At 35.5% G+C, this 26,536-nt stretch overlaps 1 protein-coding gene, 1 long non-coding RNA gene and 1 pseudogene across 6 annotated transcripts in view; 2 read left to right on the forward strand and 1 right to left on the reverse strand.

Annotated features, from left to right (window-relative positions):
* Positions 1-26,536, forward strand: part of LOC115212292 — a 284,252-nt gene that overhangs the window by 83,710 nt on the left and 174,006 nt on the right. For 4 of the 5 annotated variants that reach the window (XR_003881705.2, XM_029781135.2, XM_036503427.1 and 1 more), the window contains exons 4-12: positions 2,853-2,953; positions 6,210-6,437; positions 7,979-8,089; positions 13,020-13,153; positions 13,489-13,696; positions 16,603-16,836; positions 17,677-17,828; positions 21,373-21,577; positions 24,158-24,339. Coding sequence is in view for 4 of the 5 variants with exons in the window: in XM_029781135.2 (XP_029636995.1) it covers positions 2,853-2,953; positions 6,210-6,437; positions 7,979-8,089; positions 13,020-13,153; positions 13,489-13,696; positions 16,603-16,836; positions 17,677-17,828; positions 21,373-21,577; positions 24,158-24,339 (1,555 nt within the window). In the remaining variant the exon portion in view is untranslated. Of the gene's footprint in view, positions 1-2,852; positions 2,954-6,209; positions 6,438-7,978; positions 8,090-13,019; positions 13,154-13,488; positions 13,697-16,602; positions 16,855-17,672; positions 17,829-21,372; positions 21,578-24,157; positions 24,340-26,536 lie in introns of those variants that run through there. The other variant, XM_036503428.1, reaches the window with a different exon arrangement.
* On the reverse strand, positions 1,427-25,815 carry LOC118763677. The gene is made up of 3 exons (XR_004999441.1): positions 25,680-25,815; positions 12,442-12,444; positions 1,427-1,441 (listed from the first exon to the last, which is right to left on the reverse strand). It is a non-coding gene; the product is annotated as an uncharacterized LOC118763677 (long non-coding RNA).
* On the forward strand, positions 2,232-2,350 carry LOC115212499 (annotated as a pseudogene).

The raw sequence follows: 26,536 nt of genomic DNA on the forward strand, positions 1-26,536 counted from the left end.
TTCTAAGGCTTCTTTTGTACATGGCAGGATTAAACATTCACATATAGAACCTGAAACATAAAAATGTCAATTAATAAAAAATATAAACCTTTAAAAGTTAGAATAAACAAAAAAACGATGTTTTATGGGGTGTCTATTTACTTCTGTTATGTCCGTGTATATATAGTTTGGGATTTTCCTTTGCTGTTGTATTTGCTTTTGCTGTTATAGGTCAGTCATTCTTGTCAAGTGCTCATAGCTAGTCAGTAATCAGTGATTTTTGGTATTTAACTGTTATCTGTATATTCCTTCTCTAGATGAATGCAATATGAATCTGGCAGTGTTATTCTATATATTGCTGGAGGAGAGATGAATTGCTGCTATCTCTAGCAGCTGAGCATCCATCATTGACAAGGCCAAAGGAGACTGAAATCACATGGTCTGGTAGTCTCATCCCTAGAGATTGTGAGGATTTATCTTCCCACCAACAATATAAACAAAAATGCATTTTGCACCTAAGCCAATATGAGTGTTTCTCTCATAGTATCTACCATAGTTTGTTCTAATAGAACTTCCATATTTAAGTGGGGATAGATATTACCTCTCAGTATATATACTGCCTCTATTGCTAATATATATTTCTTAACAAGCTTATTGGCTAATCGTGATAACAGCACCTGTTCAGGCTCTTATTCTATATATCATTTATGGGGAGATGAGTTGCTGCTATCCCTAGCAGCTGAACTTAGACGGTCAGTTCATGTCTCATGTATGAGTTATATCAGAATTCCAGAGCAACTTCCCTTTGGTTAATTCCCAACAAGGTCATTTGGAAAGCTGATTCAAAGACAAACTAAAAGGCAATCTGAAGTGATGCAACATTCCCTTTTCTTCCTGGGAAAACAAAGCATCAAAATGCAGAACCTGGCACCAGTCCTGCTTCTTCTCAGTTCAAAGATTTGAGCAAAGTCAACTCAGACAAATTTCATGCAAACATGAAGGCACAGTAACAAAACGCTGCTCCTCTAAATGAAACCTTAACTGTTGTTATGGTTATGTGGCATGTTGCATAACAGGCCTGGCCATCCACTCAAAAAAAAACATGTAGTAAAGGATCCACAAGCACTTGAGCAAGCTGAATCCTGAACATGTTCCATTTGCCAGTGGGTTGCAAGGTACCAGCAGACCTCAAGAGGCACATGCTTGTCCATAGAACATGACTACCCCTTTATTTTACTGAACTCTCATTTGTAGCTCATGGTACGAGAATCCATCATATATATATATATATATATATATATATATATATATATATATATATATATATATATTTATATATACACACATACACATATATATATGTATATATATATGTATATGTATGTATATATATATATATGTGTGTGTGTGTGTATGTGTGTGTATGTGTGTGTATGTGTGTGTGTGTATATATATATATACACTACATATGTGGAAAATTCTGTCTGTGGGTGTGTTTGTGGAGTTTTATCGATTTTGATGAAACTTGACACATGAGTAGAACTCATGGCTGGAAACCTCACGGCATACTCAGACTGGTGAAAAAAATCCATAATAGGGCCCCTGGAATGGATCCTTATATATAGCCAAGGGAAATAACCCATTCATTTTCCTAAATTAATTGGTAAAAACTAAATTGAGTATGCTTACTTTTTAGTATTTGAACTGTTAGAGTTATTTTTGCCATTTATCCAGTACAACCCTTAATCAAGTAGCTAGTATTTTCCTAAACAATAGATACATTTATTTCAGTTAGTGACTTATTCACGAATATACCAACACTAGTGCCCCTGAGGGTAATATTCTCTGAGAATGCACAAAAGCCCTTTTTAGAGTTAGTTACTTTGAATTGTTATTATCTCATACCTGGTTAGTCTGTTATTACATAACATGCTTCACGATTTTAGTATAACCTTATTAGTATTTCCTCCTATGATCTATATACACTGGGAACACATTAAAGCCCTTTTCAGGCTACTTTATTTGAATTCTTACTATTGGGTAACTAATTCCATGATATTACATAACTGACTTCACAATTTGGGTATTCATAACTCGTTTTATCTATAAATTCCTGAGTAGCAAAAAAGTTTAGAAAATTTCTTTGCTACCATTTTATCTATTTATATATATATATATATATATATATATATATATATATATATATATATATATGTGTGTGTGTGTGTGTTTATGTGTGTGTGTGTGTGTGTGCTTATGGCCATATCACGTTGAATGCATCAGTTCTCATTCGGTCACCGAAGTTAAGCAACATTGAGCCTAATGAGTACTTAGATGGGTGATTGCTTGGAAAACCTAGGTGCTGTAAGTGTCTCAGACTTTGTGCAGGAGTGGCTGTGTAGTAAGTAGCTTGCCTACCAACCATATGGTTCCGGGTTCAGTCCCACTGCATGGCACCTTGGGTAAGTGTCTTCTACTTTAGCCTCAGGCCAACCAAAGCCTTGTGAGTGGATTTGGTAGGCAGAAACTGAAAGAAACCTGTTATATATGTATATATATATATATGTGTGTGTGTGTGTATATATGCTTATGTGTCTGTGTTTTTCTCCCAACATTGCTTGATGACAGATGTTGATGTTTGGCAAAAGAGACCAATAAAATAAGCACTAGGCTTACAAAGAATAAGTACTGAGGTTGATTTGCTCAACTAAAGGCGGTACTCCAGCATGGCCACAGTCAAATGACTGTAACAAGTAAAAGAGTAAAATAATATATATATATATATATATATATATATATATATAAGGATATACATATCAGAAATACATATCTACAATCTGTATGTTTAATATTTGCCATGATTTTCTTTGTAGCTATTCATCAATTCTAGCTGAACCTTTAGGGTATCATGTCAATAAGAGGCTTGGAGATACCATCAGTAAACTAAACAGAAACTATGTTAATGCATGGATTGGTAAATATCACTCATTAGTTTAATTGCATTTTTCTTTATTTCTACTGTAGCTTTTATATGTTGTTATCTCTATGACCACCACCACCACCACCACCACCACCACCAGTATCATCATCATCATCATCATCATCATCACCTTCTTCATCCCTATGCCTACGACATTGTGTTTATTATTGCTATTGCTGTGATGACCCCAACAACATTTTACTTCTCAATGTTTTTTTTTTTCGTTGTGGAAGTGAGTTTATAATTGTGCTGGCTGTCTTAGAGGATTACATTGAATCTTCTGTTACATTTAACAAGATATTCAATACACCACCACTACTGCCATACAAAACCCACCACCTCTCTACCTGACCAGTCCTACAGATTTCACTATAGCCTTTACCACCTGATATCTTCTTCTCAGTTCTGCATAACTCCATTCATGTCCATGCAAGCTGAGCAGCAACATTTTGTGCTTCTTAACATGATTGATTAGAATTCTGGTGACATCTTCTGGTGACTCTTTCTACCAACATTTTCCACTGACATTTTCAGCCAATACCTCTATCAACACTTTCTACAGACATTCTCTGCTGCTGACATTTTCTACCAACAATTTCTACCAGCACTTTCTTCAGACACTTTCTAACAATACTTTCCACTAAGACATTTTGCTGACACATCCTAATGACTCTCTCTAATATTGGCTTCCAATTCTGGCACAAGGCCAGCAATTTTGTAGTAGGTCTTAAGTTGATTGCATCAACCCAATGTTCAACAGGTACCTATTTTGTCAACCTTGAAAGGATGAAAGACAAAGTCAACCTCAGCAGAATTTGAACTCAGAATGTAAAGAAGGACGAAATGTCACTAAGTATTTCACCTGCCATGCTAATGATTCTGCCAGTTCATCGCCCTCTGACACTTTCAAATATTAACCTCTCAAACCAATGTGAGGCTTCAGCATCGTTGCTTAACCTGGTAGAAATAGCACCAAAATCTCTGTTAAGAAGGACTGGTGCTAAACAACAACAAACACATCATTGTTTCTGTTTCATTAAATGAGGTTCAAGGAGTCATTTTGAAAATTTGGAAGAAGCAGATATCTCGATTCACACATTATCTTATAAAAAGGAAAGACTTACGAGATAATATAATCCTTGATATATAATTAGATGGAAAGGTCATAGTTAGAATAACTTTGATCATATAGGAGTAGGAGTGGCTGTGTGGTAAATAGCTTGCATATGAACCACATAGTTCTGGGTTCAGTCCCATTGCGTGGCACCTTGGGCAAGCGTCTTCTACAATAGCCTCGGGCCGACCAAAGCCTTGTGAGTGGATTTGGTAGACGGAAACTGAAAGAAGCCTGCCGTATATATATATATATATATATATATATATATATGTATGTGTGTGCGTATGTGTTTGTGTGTCTGTGTTTGTCCCCCCCAACATCGCTTGACAACCAATGCTGGTGTGTTTATGTCCCCGTAACTTAGCGGTTCAGCAAAAGAGATCGATCGAATAAGTACTAGGCTTACAAAGAATAAGTCCTGAGGTTGATTTGCTCGACTAAAGGCAGTGTTCCAGCATGGCCACAATCAAATGACTGAAACGAGTAAAAGAGTATTACCAATGGAACAGCTAGTATTTTCAGCAGTCATTGCTTTGAGATAATACTGGGTATTTCTTGGTATGACCACATTGTGGACCAAGTGTAACAGTGTTGGGGATAGTGCCAAGCAGTATAAATACTATTGTTGTGAGATAACAGAAGATGCTTAGCCATGTACTGTGCATGGTTCAACAAGAAGCCAGAGAGAGTCCCTCTCAAGTGGAAGCTAGAGAAGGGATGTAAGAGGTGAGACCTGGTAAATATTGGCCTAGCTGGAAGAGAGTGTTCTTGAAAGGGTTTTCAACCATGTTATGTGGAGATCTCTCATCATCTGATATTCTATGGGAATTGGGAAGAACTATGACTAAGGCTGTTCAATCAGAGGATAGGAAACCTTTGTAAAGTCATTTGGGATTAACAGTATTATTTTGGCAATAAATCTTGTATGTTAGGATATAAAATAACTTCTGGTATTCCTGAACAAAACAATGGTGAGCAGCAGGCATCTTGGACCCTAGTTTAATACTGCCCCATTGCTTGGATTTTAGAGAATTTTGTGTTATTTAATAGGCTATTCTACAATCACTTGTGAAGGAATAAATTTTGTGGAAATTAGAAATGGGTTATCTCTCTATGGTTCCTACTCATCATTTTCTCTTTCTTCTCTTCCCCTTCTACTAAATGTGAATAGCTATGCAGGTCCTTTACAAGGCTCTGTTATAACCCTACCCCGCCTTCTCACAGTTTAGCTGCCCCTTGTCCCTTAGCATGTACCTAACTCTCACCCCAGTTTTCATAATCCTGTAAACTACATAATGACCTCAATAACACAGCTAGCATGAAAAAAAAAAAAAACCACCCAGTACATGCTGTAAAATGGTTGGCATTGGTAAGTGCATCCAGCCACAGAAACCATGCCAAAGCAGACATTGGAGCACAATGCAGTTCTCGGTCACATTGCATTCTGTCAAACTGTCCAACCCATGCTAGCATGGAAGATGGACATCAAATAATACTGATGATGACAATGATGATGATGACAACAATGACGATGACAATGATGATGATGGTGATAATGATGCTGATAATCAGCATTGTAGGAATTCTTCTTAATGCCAGATGCAAGGTTTTTTTTCTCACTTGTAACACTAAAGCATCTAGAGGAAACTCAAAAAGGGGCATTAGTTTAATGGTTACAGAAGATGTTTGGTTCAAGTTATACAGGTGGCTTTCTTCTATTTTTTTCTCTCTCAAATTCGATCTTAACCCTATGCATTTATTATTACTGGATTGGCATTCAAGATACTTCATTTGCATAAAACTTTCTAGATGCTTCAACGGTTACATTCTACACACACACATATATATGCACACACAAATGTACACACACACATGCACACACAAACATGTATAATTACATGGTATACACACTTTTAGCAATGCATTTTTTTACAAGTGTATCATGAATAAACCATGTTTACATATATATTTTAAAACAATATATATATATATTACGGAGATGTACTTGCATAGCATGTGACCTGATCTGAGATTGTGTGCTGTTTATATATATATATATATATATATATATATATGTATGTATGTATACATATTAATCTTTGTGTTTCACTCTGCTGCTGATATATTTTTAAGGTTACACATATCTAAATGCTCAGAAATCTGTGACAAATATCACCAAACCATTTTGGAGTGATGGATCTGAAAGTAGTGTTGCATTTGGTTTGTGGGGAGACAGCCAACCCAGCCTAGAACAAGGAAAATGTTGCAATTTAAAATATTCAAACGAACAATGGAAATGGTCTTTAAATCGTTGTAGCAACCCAGAACCATTTATTTGCCAGAAGCCAGCATGCCCAAAAGGTTGGTACAGAATTTTAAATTTATATACTATAACTAATTCTGTTTGTTTTTGTAGTAGTAGTAGTAGTAGTAGTAGTAGTAGTAGTAGTAGTAGTTGATAATGATGATGATGTCATCAAAGACAAAAGTAAATATTTAGCCCTTTTGCATTCTAATTACTCTATCAAATGTAATGGTCTTTTAGTGGATTTTTGGAGTTCATATTTCTGATTTCTATTACATCCAATTTATACTTTATATTTTGCCCTTTGATACTTTGATATTTATCAAGTGAATGAGAATTTCCAAGACATATGTACTACTCTTTTGTCACAAATATTAGTCTGACTATAGCAGGAGATCTCAGTTATACAAGGATTCCTATTGAAAGTGGCAATTATTTTCTCAGGAAAATTTTTTCAAACTTATTTAAAGACTTGGATGTTTGCAGGTTAAGAAGTATACCAACTCCACTAATTGATACAACAATAGTTTTTTCATGCAGAGGTACGCATAAGATTCTAAGCATTACCAACCTCATGATATTTGAGATCTAATTCATCATGAAGGAATCAATGTTCTTGAATACATATGGCATTAACGTTGGAGGCAACTGCTCCAGCTGTGAACTCAGGAATTTGATCGAATGTATTCATAATGCAAACATTAACCTTTTAACATCCAGGTTACTGTGTCAATTGTAATGCTTATTTATTCACATTGCTTTGAACTAATCATGCATTATTATCGTGTAGCTTTGAGATATTGCTGATTCGATTGCTTATTTTTAGAATGACATTGTAGGGAGATGTGAGAAGCCTAATATGGCCAGTTTTAACATAAAGCAGATGGAATACCTGAGTTGGCTATGGCCAGTTTAAATGTTTAAGTGCTAAATGTTTGTGTGCAAGTAGAAGAAATTCAAGGCCTGGAGCTGTTTTGAGTTATTTAGATGTTTGATTTAATGTCTTTTATCTGATGATGAAAGATTTTTACAGTCTTTCCAGCAAATATATTCCTTCAGGGTGTTGGACAATCTGAGCTGTGAGTAATCAGACTCAGAATTAATGTCTCCATGTGAAAATTACTGCAAATTTAGAAGGTTCTCAGAATCAGTTCCAACAGGTTACTATATCTGAATGACGAGTAGATTAACCATTGATGGAAGTGGTGTAATACGCAGAGGGAACAATGTTCCCCTACTTTTCATTGAATTGTTTCAGTTCTATAATAATTCTCTTCTTGAGTTTCCTGGGGTGGCTGGTCACAGTGCCCCTTGTTCTCTCCTACCAATATAGATAGTTATCAGAGAGAAACTCTATGACAAACACCTCTAGTTGACCAATAAGATAGCCAGAAATTGGTTTCAGCTTGATTGCCAGGCACAGTCTGAGGTGTCTAAAGTTACCCATTAGCCATGTCATCATCAGTGAATCAGTCTATGTGAATGAACTATGATAAACCTAGAATTATAGTATACATATATATAAGCTAAATGAAACTTTGACAATTCTAAAAATAAAAAGGCTATATGATTTGATAATTGAATTTGTCCTGTTTAGACACATTTAACTGTGGCCTGACGGGCCAACGTAAAGGAAGATGTCTGGATAGAAGCAAAGTATGTGATGGCCATACTGATTGTGAGAATGGTCTGGATGAAGCCGACTGTGGTGAGTATATTGTTATTAAGACATTTGAACACAAAAGTTATTATAAATGATTAGCTTTCCAACACATTAAGACAAAAAAATTACAAGTGACAAGCTTTCCACACCACCAATAACACAAACTTCAACACCACCAACATCTCTGCTTCATTTAACAACCCCTCATTTATCTCAATTAAATGGTGGGTAACCTAGTCTTTTAATTTCTGTCATTAATTTAAACCATTTTTGTTTAATCCTAGGCTTAACCATGATTGAGTAAAGCCTACCAAGAAATGTGTTCCAGCCTTGATCATCACACTATTTTGGGTATCTTCACTACATTATTGAATGTGGCATGTTTATATCAGGTTGAGTAAAAATTAAGCAATGTTTTGAATCATGAAGAATTTGTACCAGATTTTTGCAGTTTTGAATTCTTTTTAAACATTTTTTGCAATTGTCTGATAATACAGAATTAGACTTGTCCAAATGCATCAATGAATTAACATTGATATTTTTTTACCGTTGTTACAATCATCTGAAATGGAACTGTCAAAGTGTGATATTCAAGTAATTTTGCTATTCAACTTCAAAAAAGGACGTAAAGCAGCTGAAACTGCTTGCAATATCAATTAAATGTTTGGTGAGGAAATGACCAGTGAGCAATCAGCTCGAAAATGGTCTAAATGATTTCACAGTGGAGACTTCATCCTTGAACATTGTGAGCATAGTGGATGCCCATCTGTCATTGATGACAATCAATAAAAGACTGTCATTAAGAAACAACTGCATAAAACTGCTTGAGAACTGGCAAAAGAACTTCAAGTTAGCCATAAAATTGACTGCAACCATTTGCATGCGATTGGAAAATCAAAAAATCTAGACAAATGGGTACCACACAATTTGAATGAAAATCATAAAATGCACAGATATAAAATTTGTTCATCACTTCTCTGTAACCAGACTGATCCATTTCTCGAGCATATTGTGAGGAAATTGGATTCTGCACAATAATAAAAACTGTTTTTTGCAGTGGTTGGACCAAAATGAAATACTGAAAACCTTCCCCAAATCTGAGCTCTTCGAAAAGGTTATGGTGAATGTTTGGTGGTGTACTGCTGGACTCATCTACAATAACTTCGTAAAACCCAGAAAAACCATTACTACAGAAACATATTGCCATGAAATTTCCAAAACGAACAAAAAACTGTTACTTCTCCATCCTATCAAGCGAAGAGGGCTAATCACTCTCCATGACAATGCTCTACAACATGTTTCACCAATGATACTCCAGAAGTTGAAGAAACTTGGCTATGAAGTTCTTCCCCACCCACCTTATTCCCCAGATCTTTCTCCTACCTACCAACTACCACTTTTTCAAGTTCCTTGATGGTTTGCCATGAAACAAGGAGTTTAAAAACCAAACCCAAACTGAAAATGCATTCAAAGAGTTCATCAGTTCCAGAACTCCAGATTTTTATGTTACTGGAATAAACAAATTTGTAACTCATTGGTAAAAATGTGTTGATTATAACGGTACTTACTTGGATGAATAATATTTCCACATTGTTGAAATATATTATGATGAATTTTATGATTCAAAACATTGCTTACTTTTTATTCAGTATGATATCTAAGATGGTGATATATGTGTTGAAAAAAAATTTGGCATCTATTTTTAGCTTCTCAAGTGACCATGTACAGCCTTTCTTGGCACAGTGACTTAGAAGCTACTGTGATTATATATATATATATATGATAAAAGAAGGAAAATGCACGCAGTTTATATAGTTTTCATATATTTTCAATGAAAGAGTATTGTGGTAGTCTACAAGTTTCACTTTTGCTAATCATAACATTGAAATTATTGTAATTTCATATTTTCTTATTTTCTTAAGAGGACTTTAGTCCATGTTTTTGCATGAAAGTTTGTAGATGAATCAGCTAATAGAAAAATCGAAGGCGGGGGGTAATTGGTGATAGTTGTTACTTGGGACAGGGGAGATAATTGCTCTTTTTTGGGGTGAGATAAATAAACATACAAAAACTCATAAATTAAAGCAGTGAGATGAAATATGTAGAGTGATGGATATGTGATTATGAATTGAAGTATATACTGACACCTAAGTTGGTTATATGTTCATATTTAGGTGTGTTCTGTATTTTTCGATAAGTAAATTTTCGTTATTTAAACGTTCTTGTACAGAAATTGTTTCTTTGCACTGGTAGATGGGGAAATCTGTGAAATTTGGTTTGAGATTCCCTGCGCATCTTTCTGTGTGTTTACTCAAGGGTACCTGTCTGTACTTTGAGAAACAGGTCTATTTCTTATGTAGTATGGCTCTCTGTCTAAGTTTCATGCTTGTCTGTCCTATATAGTTATATCCTCATCCTGAGCAAGTTATAGCATAAATTAAATTCTCAGATGCACAAGTGAAGTTGGTTTTAATTATGAACCACTCTTCTTGTTTGAATTGGAATTCTGAGCCTCCCAATGCTCTAACCACTGAGCCATGTGCCTTCACACACACACACACATACATACACATATGTATTTATCTATTCCTACTCTGAGTTATTTCTCTTAGTTCATTTTTGCTTATATTATGCAGATTACCTAGGCCATAAATGTGTTCTACATTTTTTTGTATAAGTCTAAGTCCTTTGGTTACTGGAGATAAGGTCAGACAATTGTTGCACTGATGATGGCTTTTGAGGCAGAAACATGTGTCCACGAATGCCCTCTTATCATCCAAACAATAAGCCTGTCCTTTTCTTTAATGGCATTTCAACTGTGCAGAGTTCTGATTGTCAAGACTATCTCCCCATCTCAAGTGGACATTAGTCTCAATTGACTTGTGCTTATTATGATCCATCCTAAAGAGGTGGAGATAATTTTAATAAATCAAGAATTCATGGTGTCGGGTATTTGATATATTTGCATTTGTCTATGTTGTTCAGATACATTTCGCTGGCCATTTTCTATATTCCTTTTTGATCATATTACGTGTGTGTGTGTGTGTGTGTGTGTGTGTGTGTGTGTGTATGTGTGTGTCTGTATGCATGTGCATTTATATGTGTGTGCCTGTATGCATGTGCATTTATATGTGTGTGCCTGTATGCATGTGCATGTATATGCATGTGTGCTTGAATGCATGTGTATGTATATGTGTGTATTCATGCATGTGCATGTGTTTTTGTGTGAGCAGAAAAGCATTTTGATTCCTTTTTGGCCACTCCTGCTCACTCTGACATTTATTGTTTTAAAAACACAAGTCAATAACAGATGTTATTTCAGGACAGATACTGCAGTAATTGACCTATTAACAGTGAGTATAAATTAACTATGAAACATGGATTGCAAATATATATATATATATATATATATATATATATATATATATATATATATATTTCTCCTTCCGGTCTTTCAAAATGTGACCTCGTGTGTACCGTTGGCGATTTTTTTCCTCTGTCTTCCCTTCTCTGGATCTTTCCTTCTCCTATGTTTCCGATGAAGAGCTCTGCTTGAAACGTTAAACCCTCCTTCTTCCCTTCGTTCCCGAACGTCCAATAATACTATATTTGTTCTACGTCCTCGCATTGTTGTGTTTTTTTTGTGTTTTCTTGTTTGGATTAACTATATATATATATATATATATATATATATATACATATATACCGTCCAACCCATGCCAGCATGGCAGGCAGATGTTAAAGATGGTTATGATGATATAAATATATATATATATACACATACATTGTGTTTGTTTAAGTTTATATGTACAGGGTGCGATGGGTAAGCTGTTGCTATTTTATGTTTTTAATTTTGCACATGTGCATTGTTTGTTTTTGATTTTGTTGACTACACAGAATGGTAGGGTCAGTTGGGCACTGTCTGTGAGAAAAACAGCACCATAACACAAATCACTCCGCCAGAAATTTGTAAACGACATGCTGTACTGCTTGGCATTCACATCGGAAGTTCCAATATGAACATTTCAGAGTGTTTGAGTGTCAATCTGAAGACAGTGCAATTTGAGGACAGTGCAATCTGAGGACATGTACCAAGAGTAATAAAAATCGAAAGACCAGTCAACATCATAGTGTTTAGAGTGATCGCTAGTGATGGTAACATTATGCCTCTATTCATCTTCCCACATGGCCTCAGACTCAACATGGAAGCCTAAATCAAGTACCTAGAGGAAGTAGTGCTGCCCTGGGTCAAAAGGATGGCTAATGGAAGACCATGTGTTTGGCAACAGGACTCTGCACTATGCCACACAAACAGGAGAACCCAGTCATGGCTGTCAGACAATTTCTGTGACCATATCACCCCTAACATCTGGCCACCTAACTCTCCAAACTGCAACCCCCTTGATTATTAGGTGTTGGATGCAGTTGAGTGAGAGACCAACAAAATTCCTTGAAACACCAAAGATTAACTAAAGGTGAGGATTATGGCAGCATTCCTCAACCTAAATAAGGAGACGGTCCAGAAGAGTTGCAGGAGATTCTGAAGTTGTCTGGAAGCCGTGGTCGAAGCCAATGGCGATTTTATTGAATAAATTTACTCTTTAGTATTTCAAGATATTTTTAATGTAATTTTGCCAGATGTATCTGTTAAAATGAGATGTCAGTGTTATTTCCAGATGAAAAAGATCTTTCCAGATGAAAAGATCAATGAGGTGGTGTATGCTATGTTTGAATTTTGTCAGTCAACATTTTAAATAATCCCAGAAGGTTGCTATTCTGAGGAGGAAGGGTTGAGGCAAAAATGTATATAAGGAGGAACTTAACTTCAGGGGACATCAAAACTCAATAAAAAGGTGAGGAGGGGGAGGAAAGAATGTATGGTATGTGCTTGGGGGGAGATGAGACATTTGTTGTTTTTGCTTCAGTAAATTATTATCAATAACACTTTTTGCTTTACTGAAAATTTGTTTTAAAGCTGAAGACTGCCAATTTTTATTGAAACAATCTGAGGGTGAAATTAAACTTACAAATATTATTCAAAGACTTGCAAAGTCGTTGAGCTGTCAATGGATCATAGAAGGAAAAGTTGGCAGCAAGCTTCAAATCTGGGTAAGTGTTTTGTATATTAACACATTCCATGTTTGTTTCATGCTGTTATTTCTATGTATAACATGCATAACATTTAGAAATGCATACATCCTTGTATATTTATATACATTTTTATCTGTACATATATATAATAGAGGAAACTTGTAATTCTTTTATCTTATAAACATCTTAGTATACTGAGATGATCCTCACTTAAAAATTTCTATCTGATATGATAGAATATGTTATTTCTTTTGTTTTTATGAGAAAAAATAAAATATCTGAAATGAACTTAGTTACATATGCAACAAGCAAGTGAAATATAATTGATTTTAAAACCTTTTCTATAATCTTAGTTTGAATCAACAGACATCTTGCAGGATCAAGCAGAGCTTGAAGTTTGGGTTGGAGCAAGGTCAGTCTCTGAAAGCTATCTTGCTGCCATTCTAAAGGAACCAAGAAAACCTGCTGAATACATCTTAAGTTACAATAACTTTATTATTATAAGGCTCCAGGTTCAATCTACAGAAAATCTGAAATCCTTTCAAATAAAGTGGCTTTCAGGTAAGATTTTTATATTATATTATGTTACACACACACACACACACACCACACACACACACACACACACACACAAACACACACATGTTAACTAAAGAACTAATGCATTGAGACAATGAGTTTATAGAAAAGCTTCAATTAAATTTATGTATGTATGAGTATTATGTTTGTAGTGTTGCTGCGAAAATAAATGCCATGATTAAAATACTGAGCTCTCTCTAAAAAAGAGAAACAAAAGAAAAAGAAAACCAGATTAGTTTTGCCTAGTCTTGTTAGAGAGGCAAGGCAACCTTTGAGGTAAATGGTTTAAACGATTTTGCAGTGGAAATTTGAGCCTTGAAGTGGATGCCCATCTGGCATCGGTGACAGTCAATTAAAGACAATGATTAAGAAAGATCAACATAAAACCACTTGAGAACTGACAAAAGAACTTCAAGTTAGTCAGAAAACTGCTTGCAACCATATGCATGCGATCAGAAAATCAAAAAATCTAGACAAATGGGTACCACACGATTTGAATGAAAATGAGAAAATGTGCAGATATGAAATTTGCTCATTGCTTCTTCTCTGTAACCAGACTGATCCATTTCTCGACCATATTGTAACATGTGATGAAAAGTGGATTCTGTACAATAATAAAAAATGTTCTTTGCAGCAGTTGCACCAAAATGAAGCACCAAAACCTTTCATAAACAGGAGCTCTTCAAAGAGAAGGTCATGGTGAATGTTTGGTGGTGTACTGCTGGATTCATCTACTATAACTTCTTAAAATCCAGAAAAAACATTACTGCAGAAACATATTGCCATAAAATTGCCAAAATGAATGAAAAACTGCTATCTCTCCATACCAAACTGGTCAACAGAAGAGGGCAATCATTCTTCATGAATCCATTACAATGCTTGGCCATATGTTTCACTAACAGCAGTCCAGAAGTTGAGGGAATTTGGTTACAAAGTTCTTCCCCACCTAGCTTATTCCCCAGACCTTTCTCCAATTGACTATCACTTTTCAAGCACCTCCATGGTCTCCCATAAAACAAGGAGGGAGAAAGTGTGTGTGTGTGTGTGTGTGTGTGTGTGTGTGTGTGTGTGTGTGTACCAGTGTATCTGAAAGGGAATGTTTTGAATAGGAGATAAAGAAAAGGAATATTTTTAAGTAGGTGGCTGGAGCAGATGCTTACTTTGGTTCAGCCAGCTCACCAGGGAGCTCTGAAAGAAAAATGTTTTCAAAGGGGAAAAATGTGATTTTTTCTTAATGTCAATTGAAAATAAAAGGAAGGAAGACAGAAAGAAGAAAAAATGTGTTTATATCTGTACAGTTGGTCAGTTCTTTCAATAGAAGATGACAAGTTGATTCTTGGTCTGTGAAAATGGCAAGAGCAGGTGGTTACTCTAAGGGGGATCTGTTTTGATGAGGAATAATGAAAGTTACTTTTCAAAAAATTGTCTGGACTTAATATCATCATCATCATCATTGTCCAATGTTTGATTCCCATGCCAGTATAGGTTAGAAAATCTGGATGCAAGAATGTCTTACATCCATATTTATGTACACACACACACACATGCATATATCTTATCGTTCCAGATGGGTTTATAAGGAGGTTCTTTATAAACCTTATAAACACATCTGGAACCCTAAGATATATGCATGTGTGTGTGTGTGTGCGTGTGTGTGTGTGTGTGTGTGTATATGTATATACATAAATACGGATGTAAGACATTCTTGCATCCAGATTTTCAAACGCATACTGGCATGGGAATCAAACATTGGACAATGATGATGATGATGATGATATTAAGTCCAGACAATTTTTTGAAAAATAACTTTCATTATTCCTCATCAAACTAAACTAATTGCATTTGTTCTGGGAGAGAGGGAGAAGAAATTGCAGGTATGATAGAGAATACCACCAGTGAGGGAGGGGGTTTCCGGTGTGAGATGAGAGGAACAAGTACGCCCGTACATACCCACACACACAAGAACAATTACGCACACACATCTGGAACAAGTATGTATGTTTGGTCCATTAACTTTCTCTTTCCCTTTGATACATCTATGGAAATTACCGAGTAGTTTCTTGACAAATTTCGAGTCAAGACGAAAGATAGCCGATTAAGTAGGTGGGCAGCTAAACTAGTTGCATTTGTCCCAGGAGAGAGAGAGAGGGAGAGGAGATTGCAGGTATGATAGAGAATACCATGAATGAGGGAGAGGGTTTCCGGTGAGAGAAGAGAGATATCTGGTAATGGTGGTGGGAGAAGAGAGAGATATCGGTGTTGGTGGAGGGAGAAGAGAGAGAAAGAGAAGAGAGATAGATATCCGGTATTGGTGGTGGAAATGGGCGGGCACACTGTGAACAAGCAAGGGTTAATTTAGAGAGATGATACAAAATATATGTAGTCAACTTGAGAACACAGGAGGGAAGAAGAAATTCCATTTAGAAAATTACATGAAGAATTTAGGAGGAATGAAGGCTGAGAAAATGAGAGAGAGAGAGAGTGAGAGATTTCGGAAGTTATATATTGAAGGGTCAATTTAAACAATTAGCTTATGAAAGTAGATAATAGTGAATAAATAATACATAAATATATAAACGTAAATAATAATACATACTAAAAGTGTTAATGGCGAATAGATGAGTGAAAAGATCGAAAGACAAGAGAATATATGTATGTATACATATATACATGCATATATAGATATACATCCAGCCTGGAGCAGAACCCCTTCATTGGTAATATAGTTTTCCCATTGAATCCTCAAGGATAGATACAAATAATTGTATGTCTCTACAAATCAGAGAGAAATGATGTTCATGATCCCAGATTTGGAAACATTTGATATTAGTTGTTAAGTTCTCAGAATTTTGAATAATGAATAAACTGTGGATTTTCTCTATATCTAGGTCTAAGATGTTCTTGGATCCCATACCCTCATCATGTACATCTGGAGAGTGAGCCAACCCACTGTGAACAATGTGACTTAAATAAATGCATGGAAACTTGTGAAAAGTTGAAGAATTGTTCTATGATAACAGTTAACCATGACAAAGGTTTATGTGAACTGTACCCCATGGTACCACTATCAGTTGAATCTAGTTGTTGTGATAGCTATGTCAAGTCTTGTCCTGAAGCTACTGGTAAGTGTGATAAAACAATTTACTATTTTAATGAGAGAGTTTTTTTTGGTGGTGGTGGTGGTGGTGTGTGTGGGAGAGTTTATAAAAATGTTTCTTGATTAAAATATTTTAGTTTCAACTAGAATATACCATTAAATGAAGACACTGAAATCCTTAAGACATTGGAATAGCAAAAATGTATAATGATGATGATGACAGATGCAAGAGCAGTTTATGATAAACTGTATAAGAATATGAAAGATTTTTCAGAAAAGTGGGCCAGAGTTACACATCTATAGAAAAAATGTTGGCAAGTTTTTGCTGTTGCTGATTCAGTTATGGTCAACTCTGATCACACAAATCTATAATTAAAGATATTCCAGTAGTGACCATCATATTATATTAGGCATAGCTAGTAATTCATTTTAAAATGCGTTCTTATTTGTTTAAAATGATAACTGGGATTTGCAGGAGACTTAGCTATTATTTCTAGCTAAATGATCAATCACATAGAAGTTGATAAGGAAGTGTTTCTTGCTGTGTAATCACAGCAATGATTAATATTGCCTAGATAATTAATAAGTGCCAATTTTAGAGAAAAACAATTTACCTAAAGGTGGTGGGACTGGAAACACTGCATCTATCATTTACTGGTCAACAGCATTACCTATTACACTATACAATATCCTACATTCCATCTCCCTAAATTAGGTACTGTCAATTAGGTACTTTTTGAACTATATTACCTTTATCTCCATGCGGTAATTCATCAGTCATGTAATACTGGCAGGATAGGTTATTCAATTAATGTTCAACACAGGTGTTTGGTTGTAAATCCTTTGTTTTTCTTTTGCTTCAAAGATTCCTCTGATTTGTTGTCACGTGATGCAGTATTAATGTCTACAGATGAATATCAGAGTATCTACTCCCCATTGTATCCAAATATGCCTCCTGGTAATATGGAAAAGACATGGCTATTATTAGCTCCTTTTGGGGATATTGTTACTCTTCAGGTAAGATATTTATTTACTTGTTTTTTAATTTTGTTAGAAACTAGTGCAAGCCTCCATGATCTTTGCAGGATCTTAAAGATTATGGGAAGGAACAGTTAGAGAAAGAGACCACAACTCATAGGGTTACTCCTGTGAGAAGAAGCATATACATAAAGGTATGGAGTTATTTCCAAACTGGGGACATGGTTTAATTTCTAGCTACAAAATGGATTCTCAAGAAAGTCCTCAAGTCTCAGGTGGTGTTGTTAAACAAGTTAAAAGATCTAATCACCACAAGGCCTATAAGAGAGAGAGATTTAACCATTACATTGGTCCATGACCTGGTGTTTTGCAAACAAAGTTTCCTGTTGATATTTGTTCTGCACTGAGCTACAGACACTCTCATGTCAATTTTACTATCAAACATGCAGTGAACCTGTGACTGGCACATTGAAAACCTGTGATGCTTTGTTCATAAATTGCTACATAAAAATAGCTAAAGAAATAAGTATACTGCTGCTATACAAATATTATTCTTATGTCTACATCGTCGTCGGTGGCGGTGGCATCATCGTCGTCATCATCATCATCGTTTAACATCCGTTTTCCATGCTGGCATTGGTGGACAGTTTGACTGAGATCTGGAAAGCCAGCAGTCTGATCTAGCAATGTTTCTACATCTGGATGTCTGTCCTAATGTAACCACTCCAAGAGTGTAGTGGATGCTTTTTACATGCCACTGATACAGGAATCAGTCAGGCAGCCCTGGCATCAATCACATTCAGATAGTGCTATTTATGTGCCACTGGTACAGGAGCCAGTCAGGTAGCCCTGGCATCGATCACGTTTGAGAAGTGCTTTTTACGTGCCACTAGTCTGATCAATAAATATCTGGATTGTTGCCATTGTAACGAAGCTAAAGCATGCAGAGTGAAGCTGCTTGGTACAGATTGACCTTGAACTTTGTTGTGCATGCACGCTAAGTTTTAATATTCTGCTGTTTAAAGTAGTGCTTGGAAGGAAGGTGTGTAGCATGTGATTGTTGCAACTGAGAAACTTGAATAGAAGTTTGCCAAAAGCTTGGTGATACCTGCTCAGAGGCCTATACAAAGTTTTCAAAAGACATTTGAGAACAGATTTATGTTTATAAAAAAAACAGACATATAATAACAGATAATAACTTTATTTATTAAAAAATGCCATAAGGATAAAAATAAACCTTTTCTACAATGTCATTCAATCAAGCCACTCCCAGCTTCAGCAACTGCTTCTCTATGAGATCTAAATAATCTACATACTCTAATCAAGTGGTCCTGGTTCATTTTAGACATTACTCTGACTATGGCAGATTTCAAAGGATCTTTGGTGTTATGGGCATGTTCATTGACCTCTCTCTCAAAAACACTCTATATGTAATAGCCCAATGGATTGAGATCTGGGTAATTAGGAGGCCAAATGTTAGGGGTTATGTAATCATGAAAATTTTCAGCTGGCCATTCCTTTCTTACTAGAGCCATGTGTGATAGTGCAGAGTCTCACTGAAACACATATGGCATTCCATTGCATACACTGTCTATCCAGGGGTAAACAATTATTTCCAGGACCTCAATGTAGACAGCAGAGTTAACTCTAAGGCCTTGTGGAAAGAAGTAAGTTGGCATCACATGTCATTCATTGCTGACAACTCCTAAAACCATAACAGCTGCAAGAAATTTTGTATGCATAACACTTGGAACTTCTGAAGAGCTTGCACATAACCATCTGTCATTTCTTCTATTAGCTTTTTGATCTTGGTTGAAGCTTTCTCGTTTGAGAGAAACCAAATCAAATCTTCTTCTGCTGGATTTTTCAGTTTAAGAGCCTTTTAGATCTGTTGGAGTGATTTTCTTTTGACTTTTCTGACTAATTAACCTTTCCTCATAATATAAGATTTATATCTGATGTTTTTATGGACAAAATTTCTGACTGTTTCTTCTGACACATGGAGATTTTTTGCAATTGATCGCATGGACTTTCAGGGATTGTAATCAATGATCTGTTGAACTTGTTGGATAAATTCAGGTGTTCTGATGATTTCAGAGCATTTAGAGACTATTGTTAAACAATGTGTCTCTTTGATTTTTAGCTTGGGGTGCTCCAGCATTGCCAGACTCAGCTGACTGAAATCAATAATAAAACAGCAAAAGAGCATTTTCCCTTAAACATACATATGATTTGTCAAAAGAAATTCATCAGATCTGAATGTATTTCATGAAATCATGAAAATGACATAAAACAATTTGTACTTGGGGCTTCCTTAAGTTCTGTAAGACTATGGACATGTACCTGAAGAGTTTCTTCTTGAGGTACAAGTTTGGGCTGGGTTGTTATATGAAAGATCAACAGTTGCCCATGCATGCAAGTGTCTCCTCCTCACATTACCAATATTGTCCAATGGAAAAACAACAGCTGACAAAAACTTGGCATTAGTGTCACTGGAGGTCTTGCTGTCAGAACTCAAAGATACAGAAATGATGCTGTGTGGCACTTTGGACAAGTGTCTTCTACTACAGCCTTGAACCAACCTAAACCATATGAGAGGATTTGGTAGACAGAAACTGAAAGAAACCCGTCATATGTGTATACATGTGTGTGTGTGTGTGTGTGTGCTTGTCTCCTACCACTGCTTGACGACTGGTGTTAGTGTTTACATCCACATAACTTAGTGGTTCACTAGAAGAGACTAATAGTATAAGAGCCAGGCTTATAAAGACAAAATAAGTACTGGGGTCAATTCCTTCAACTAAAAACTTTCAAGGCAGTGCCCCAGCATGGCTGCAGTCTAATGACTGAAACAAGTAAAAGATAAAATACATCCAATACTCCAACAATTCTGCCAATCTACTATCCTTGTTTAGACCTTTATTTAATTGACCATCCCAAAAGATGAAAGTTAAAAGTAAAGGATTTGAACTCAAAGTGGACAGAGCTCAAACAAATACTACAAGGAATTCTAATCAACACTCTGACAATCCTTGCATTTAAAACTATTCCTTTATTCTTTTATTCGTTTCAATCCTTTGACTATAGTCAAGTTTATGTAGCCCTTTGAAAGGTTTAGCAGATAAAAATCAAACCCAATACATATTCTTTTTGTTAAGAATATGAGTTATTATATGAGTTTCTTTTGTTGAACTGCTAAATTACTGGAGTATAAACAAAACAGCACTGGTTGTCAAGTAGCAGGGAGACACAGACACACACATATTTACACACATACACACACACACACACACACACACACACACATGCATATAATGACAGGCTTTAATACAGCTTCCATCTACCAAATTCAATTCACTCACAATGTATTGGTTGGCCCAGGGTTATAGATGAAAACATTTGCTCATCATGCAGTAGGACTGAATTCAAACCCACATGATTGCAAAACGGACTTCTTAATCACACAGCCAAAACCATTCAGATATATATTTATAAAAACTATTTCCAATTTTCAAAAATGTCAATTTAAAAAAAAAATTATTTGTAAGATTGACAAATAAATTTTTGTATTTATTTTAATTAGGTCCAAGATTTGATGTTGAGTAATGAAGATGAACTTATTGTGTATAATGGAGAATCTGATCTGTCAGAAATTTATGTAAAGTTCACAAATGCAGCTTATCAATACTCAACACCCATTATCTCCACTAAAAATACTATGTATATAAAATACAACACTGGAATCTTTCCCAACAAAAGTCGTGGATTTCTTGCTAAATTCAGAAAAGGTAAGTTTCATTAACCCTTTAGCATTCAGATTACTCTGTCAAATGTAATGCATATTTATCATAAATCCTCGAGTATAGTCCGCCCTTGAGCATAATACGCAGGGGATTTTTAGGGAGATGTGCCTCTGACAAAACCTAAACCTTGTGTATAATATGCACCACTTCTCTAACTTGAGTTGTTCGTAATTAAGCCAGCAGCACCTAGTCAAACAAACACTTCTGCGCATGCGTAATACAATAATGGTGATGTTCTTAACTGTTATATAAGGATTGTAAATATGTTTGCAAATTGTTTTTGTTACATGTTATTCTTTGTTCTGAATACTTACATTTTAATAAATGTTGCTTACTGCAAGTTATGGATGATTCTTTTATGACTTCATTGCTTCCAGACTTAGCTGAAGGTATTTTCGCGCCCAACATCACAAAATGCGTCTGAATAAACATTGCTGGACAGCAAATAGAGACTTGGACATTGCTTAGAAAATATTTTTCATTTTTAACCTCATATATAGTATGCACTAGGGATTTTGACCTTTAAATTTGGGGGAAAAAATGCGGATTATACTCGAGGATTTATGGTATTCAAATTGTTTTGAATTAATCATGCATTATCTTGCAACTTTGAAATTGCAATGATAGGATTGTGTATTTTTAGAATGACATTGTAGGGTAAGTGTAAAAAGCCAGATTCTGGCCTCTTACATGGTAGTTTGAACATAAAAAAGGTAGAATATTTGTGCTGGATATGGCCGGTTTGAATACTAAATGGTTAAATTAGATAATAATGAATTTCAACTTTTTCCAAAAGGCTTGAAGTTTATGCCTACACCAACAGTCAACCATCATGAGAAAGGGGGTAATATCTAAAAATTTTATCGAATATTACAGTTGTTTGAGTTTGTTGTTAATAAAAATAACATTATTGATGAATTCCAGTTAAGAAAGAAATCAAAATTCACCACACCAAAATGAAGAAATACTCATCCCAACCAGTATATCGGTATCCTTCTAAATTCCCTTTTAAACAAAGCAAAAGTGTCAAACCAAATATTGGTTTTAAATATTGGCATAAGACCAATAATTTCGGGGAAGGTGGGTAAGTCGATTACATCAACTCCAATGCTTGACTGGTACTTATCTTATTGACCCTGAAAGGATGAAAGGGAAAGTTGACCTTGGCAGAATTTGAACTCAGAATGTAAAGATGAGTGAAATACCACTAAGCATTTTACCCAGCATACTAACGATTCTGCCAGTATATTACCAAATATTAGACATTTCCAAAACAATGATACAGTAGACATTAATAAAGCAGATAAAAGTGATGCTACTATCGTAATGGATGCTGATCATTGTTGGGACTTAACTGAAGGTCAGTTGAAAGAAACACCATTTTACTCTGAAATGTCTACAAATATTAATCTGAATTTGAATATAATTTCATTTAAAATGCTTAATATTTGACGTCTGTTTGTATTATAAGATATTTCTCAACATCTAACTGTAGCAAAATTCTCTGTTGGTAACTCTGATTGGTTAAAATGTTTCTATGAATATCAACTGTGTTCCTCCTTCATCAAACCATGATGTATAAGCAGCATGTTGATTGATTCAAGTAGTGTTCATAAGTTTCATCTCACTGGAGCCTACTGGAAAGTATTTAAAGGAAAAATTCAGTCATTCTATTACAGTTGTCAAATATGAAACACCCTAACTGTCTGTTAATGCCGCTACATAAAGATTTACCTGAAAACTGTTGCAAAATATGAAAATACTTCTAAAATTGTAAAAAAAACAAAAAGAAAATGTGAAAATCAGACTAGATTGGAATTTGATTGACGAATATATATGTGTGAGTGGGTGTATGTATGTGTGTGCATACATGTAAGTATGTGTACATGTGTGTGTGTGTGTGTTTGCAGTTATATGTTACATATAAGAAGATACATGTTTATATATATGCATATGTATACAAATAAGGATATGTGTGTGTATCTGAGAGAGAGACTATGTGTAGTAAGAAGCTTGCTTCCCAACCACAAGGTTTCAGGTTCACTTCCACTGCATGGCACCTTTGGCAAGTGACTTCTAATATAGCCTTGGGCTGACCAAAGCCTTGTGAGTGGATTTGGTAGACAGAAACTGAAAGAAGCTTGTCATATAAATAAATATATATATATATATATATATATATATATATATATATATATATATATATATATATATATACATATATATGTGGGTGTGTGTGCATATGTGTGTTTGTATCTATTAATGCATGTTAGTCTTTGTGTCTGTGTTTGTCTACCACCACCTAACCACTATTGCTTGACAACCAATAGAATAAGTATTAGGCTTAAAAAGAATAAGTCTTGGAGTCAGTTTCTTTTGCTAAACCCCTTTAAGGCAGTGCTCCAACATGGTTGCAGTCAAATAACTGAAACACATAAAAAATATAAGAATATAAATATATAAGTGATGTTTTCATCTATAATTTACCACATTTTATGAAACCTTAAAATAAAACTAAGAACCCATATTGAAACAAATTGCTAATATTTTTTTCTTTGATTCCAGGTTGTACTTTCAAAGTTGATTCTAATTTTGGATATGTTAGTTCCCCTGGTTATGGCACTACATTTTCTTACCCTCCTAATGTAGTCTGTGAATGGGAAATTGCCCCAAAGTCAACTATGAAACACTTAATACTTGAATTCTCACCAAAATTTGGTTTGGAAAATGGCAAAGACTTTCTTGAGGTAATTTTATTTAAGATAGTCCCACTGTTCATGGAAACATTAATTTTTGCCTGATTCATCATCATCATCATCGTTTAACGTCTGCTTTCCATGCTAGCATGGATTGGACGGTATGACTGTGGGCTGGCGAACCAGATGGCTGCATCAGGCACCAGTCTAGATCTGGTAGAGTTTCTACAGCTGGATGCCCTTCCTAACACCAACCACTCCGAGAATGTAGTGGGTGTTTTTACGTGTCGCCGGCATGGGGGCCAGTCAGGCGGTACTGGCAATGACCTCACTCAAATCTTTTTACACATGCCACCGGCACAGGTGCCAGTAAGTCGATGCTGGTAACGATCACACTCGAATGGTGCCTTTTACATGCCACCGGCACGGAAACCAGTTAGCCACTCTGGCAACGATCATGCTCGTATGGTGCTCTTAGAACCCTACTAGGACGGGGCACAAGTGCCAGTAAGGCGATGCTGGTAACGATCACACTTGAATGGTGCCTTTTATGTGCCACTGGCACGGAAGCCGGTTAGTCACTCTGTCAACAATCACACTCATATGGTGCTCTTTGCACCCCACTAGCATGGGTACCTGTCATCAAATTTCACTTTGATTTTGATTTTGATTTCACTTTGATTACGGATAATTAATATGATAAATGTAATGAATGCTGTTGCTTAAGATTATGATGGTGATGATGATGATAACAATAATGATAATTGACAATAAAAACAATGGTTTTCATCTTGATGCTTTTTCTCTAGGTTTCACCTTCTCTTTATAATGATGATGATTATGATGATAGGAATCACCATCACCACCATCATCATGTGTACATGTTTTGTGAGGTTCTGTGCATGTGTGTGTGAGTGCATGTGCAAATATGCATATGTATCTGCATGTCTTTGTTAGCCATTGTTGTCTATGCCACTTATAAATAAAATGACTATCATCATCACCATCATCGTCAAATTTATCAATCATCATCATCATTGTTGTTGCCATCCCACTTCCCATGAACATCATAGGAGTAGTAGCAGCAGTAATATCATTCTTATCTTCATCTTTGTTTCAATGTCTATTGTTGATCGGGTTGTTGTTGATGTGTAGTTTCATCTTTTATCTTTTACTTGTATCAGTAAGTAGACTGTGGCCATACTTGGGCACTTCCTTGACGAATTTTTAATCGAATGAATCAATACCAATACTTAACTTTTGTTAAACCTGGTACTTATTCTATCAGTTTCTTTTGCTGAACCACTATGTCATGGAGACGTAAACAAATCAACACTAAGTGTTAAGCAGTACTGGGTGACAAACAAAACACACCACACAGATAAATTTACAATGGGCTTCTTTCAGTTTTCATTTACCAAATACAGGAACAAGACTTTGGCTGGCCTAAGGCTGTAGTAGAAGACACTTGCTCAAGGTGTCACACAGTAAGACAGTAAGACTGAACCCAAAACCATGTGGTTGGGAAGCAAGTTTCTTACCACACAGCCATGCCTACATCTATCACGTTGACACTGATTTAGTAAATCTGCATGCAAAGGTATTCTACTTGAGACTACTTTCTTTATTATTTTTTAAAGCTATATTGTATCTAGGACCTCATTATGCAATAACTCCCTCAATTTGAGGGAAATTGCATTTCTTTTGCTATTTCTAGCACGGTAGATATAGCTAAGTGGTTAATAAGTTTGTTTCACAATCACATGAGTTCAGGTTCGGTCACATTGGACAAATATCTTCTATTACTGTCCCTTGTTGACCAAAGCCTTGTGAGTGGATTTCATAGATGGAAACTGAAAGAAGCCCATTATATATGTAAATGGTTGATTAATGCCTTCTGAATGAATTTGGTACATTGGAAACTATATGAAAGCTACTATGTGTGTGTGTTTGTGTGTGTGTACAAGCTTAATGCTTTGAGAAGCTGTGTTGGCTGTTTACATCCCTGCAGCTTAGCAGTGCAGTAAAGACTGTCAAAATAAACATCAGACTTTAAAAAAAAAGGTTCTAGAGTTGATTTCAAGATAGTGCCCGATAGTATGGTCACATTGAATTTGACAGATTACTCTGTCAAATTCAATGCTTTTTCATTCACATTATTTTTAATTAATCATGCATTATTTTATAGCTTTGAAATTTTCATTATGTGATTGTATATTTTACAACAGCATTGAAGGACAAGTTTGAT

The sequence above is a fragment of the Octopus sinensis genome, linkage group LG5 (assembly GCF_006345805.1).
Source record: "Octopus sinensis linkage group LG5, ASM634580v1, whole genome shotgun sequence".
NCBI classification, from domain to species: domain Eukaryota; kingdom Metazoa; phylum Mollusca; class Cephalopoda; order Octopoda; family Octopodidae; genus Octopus; species Octopus sinensis.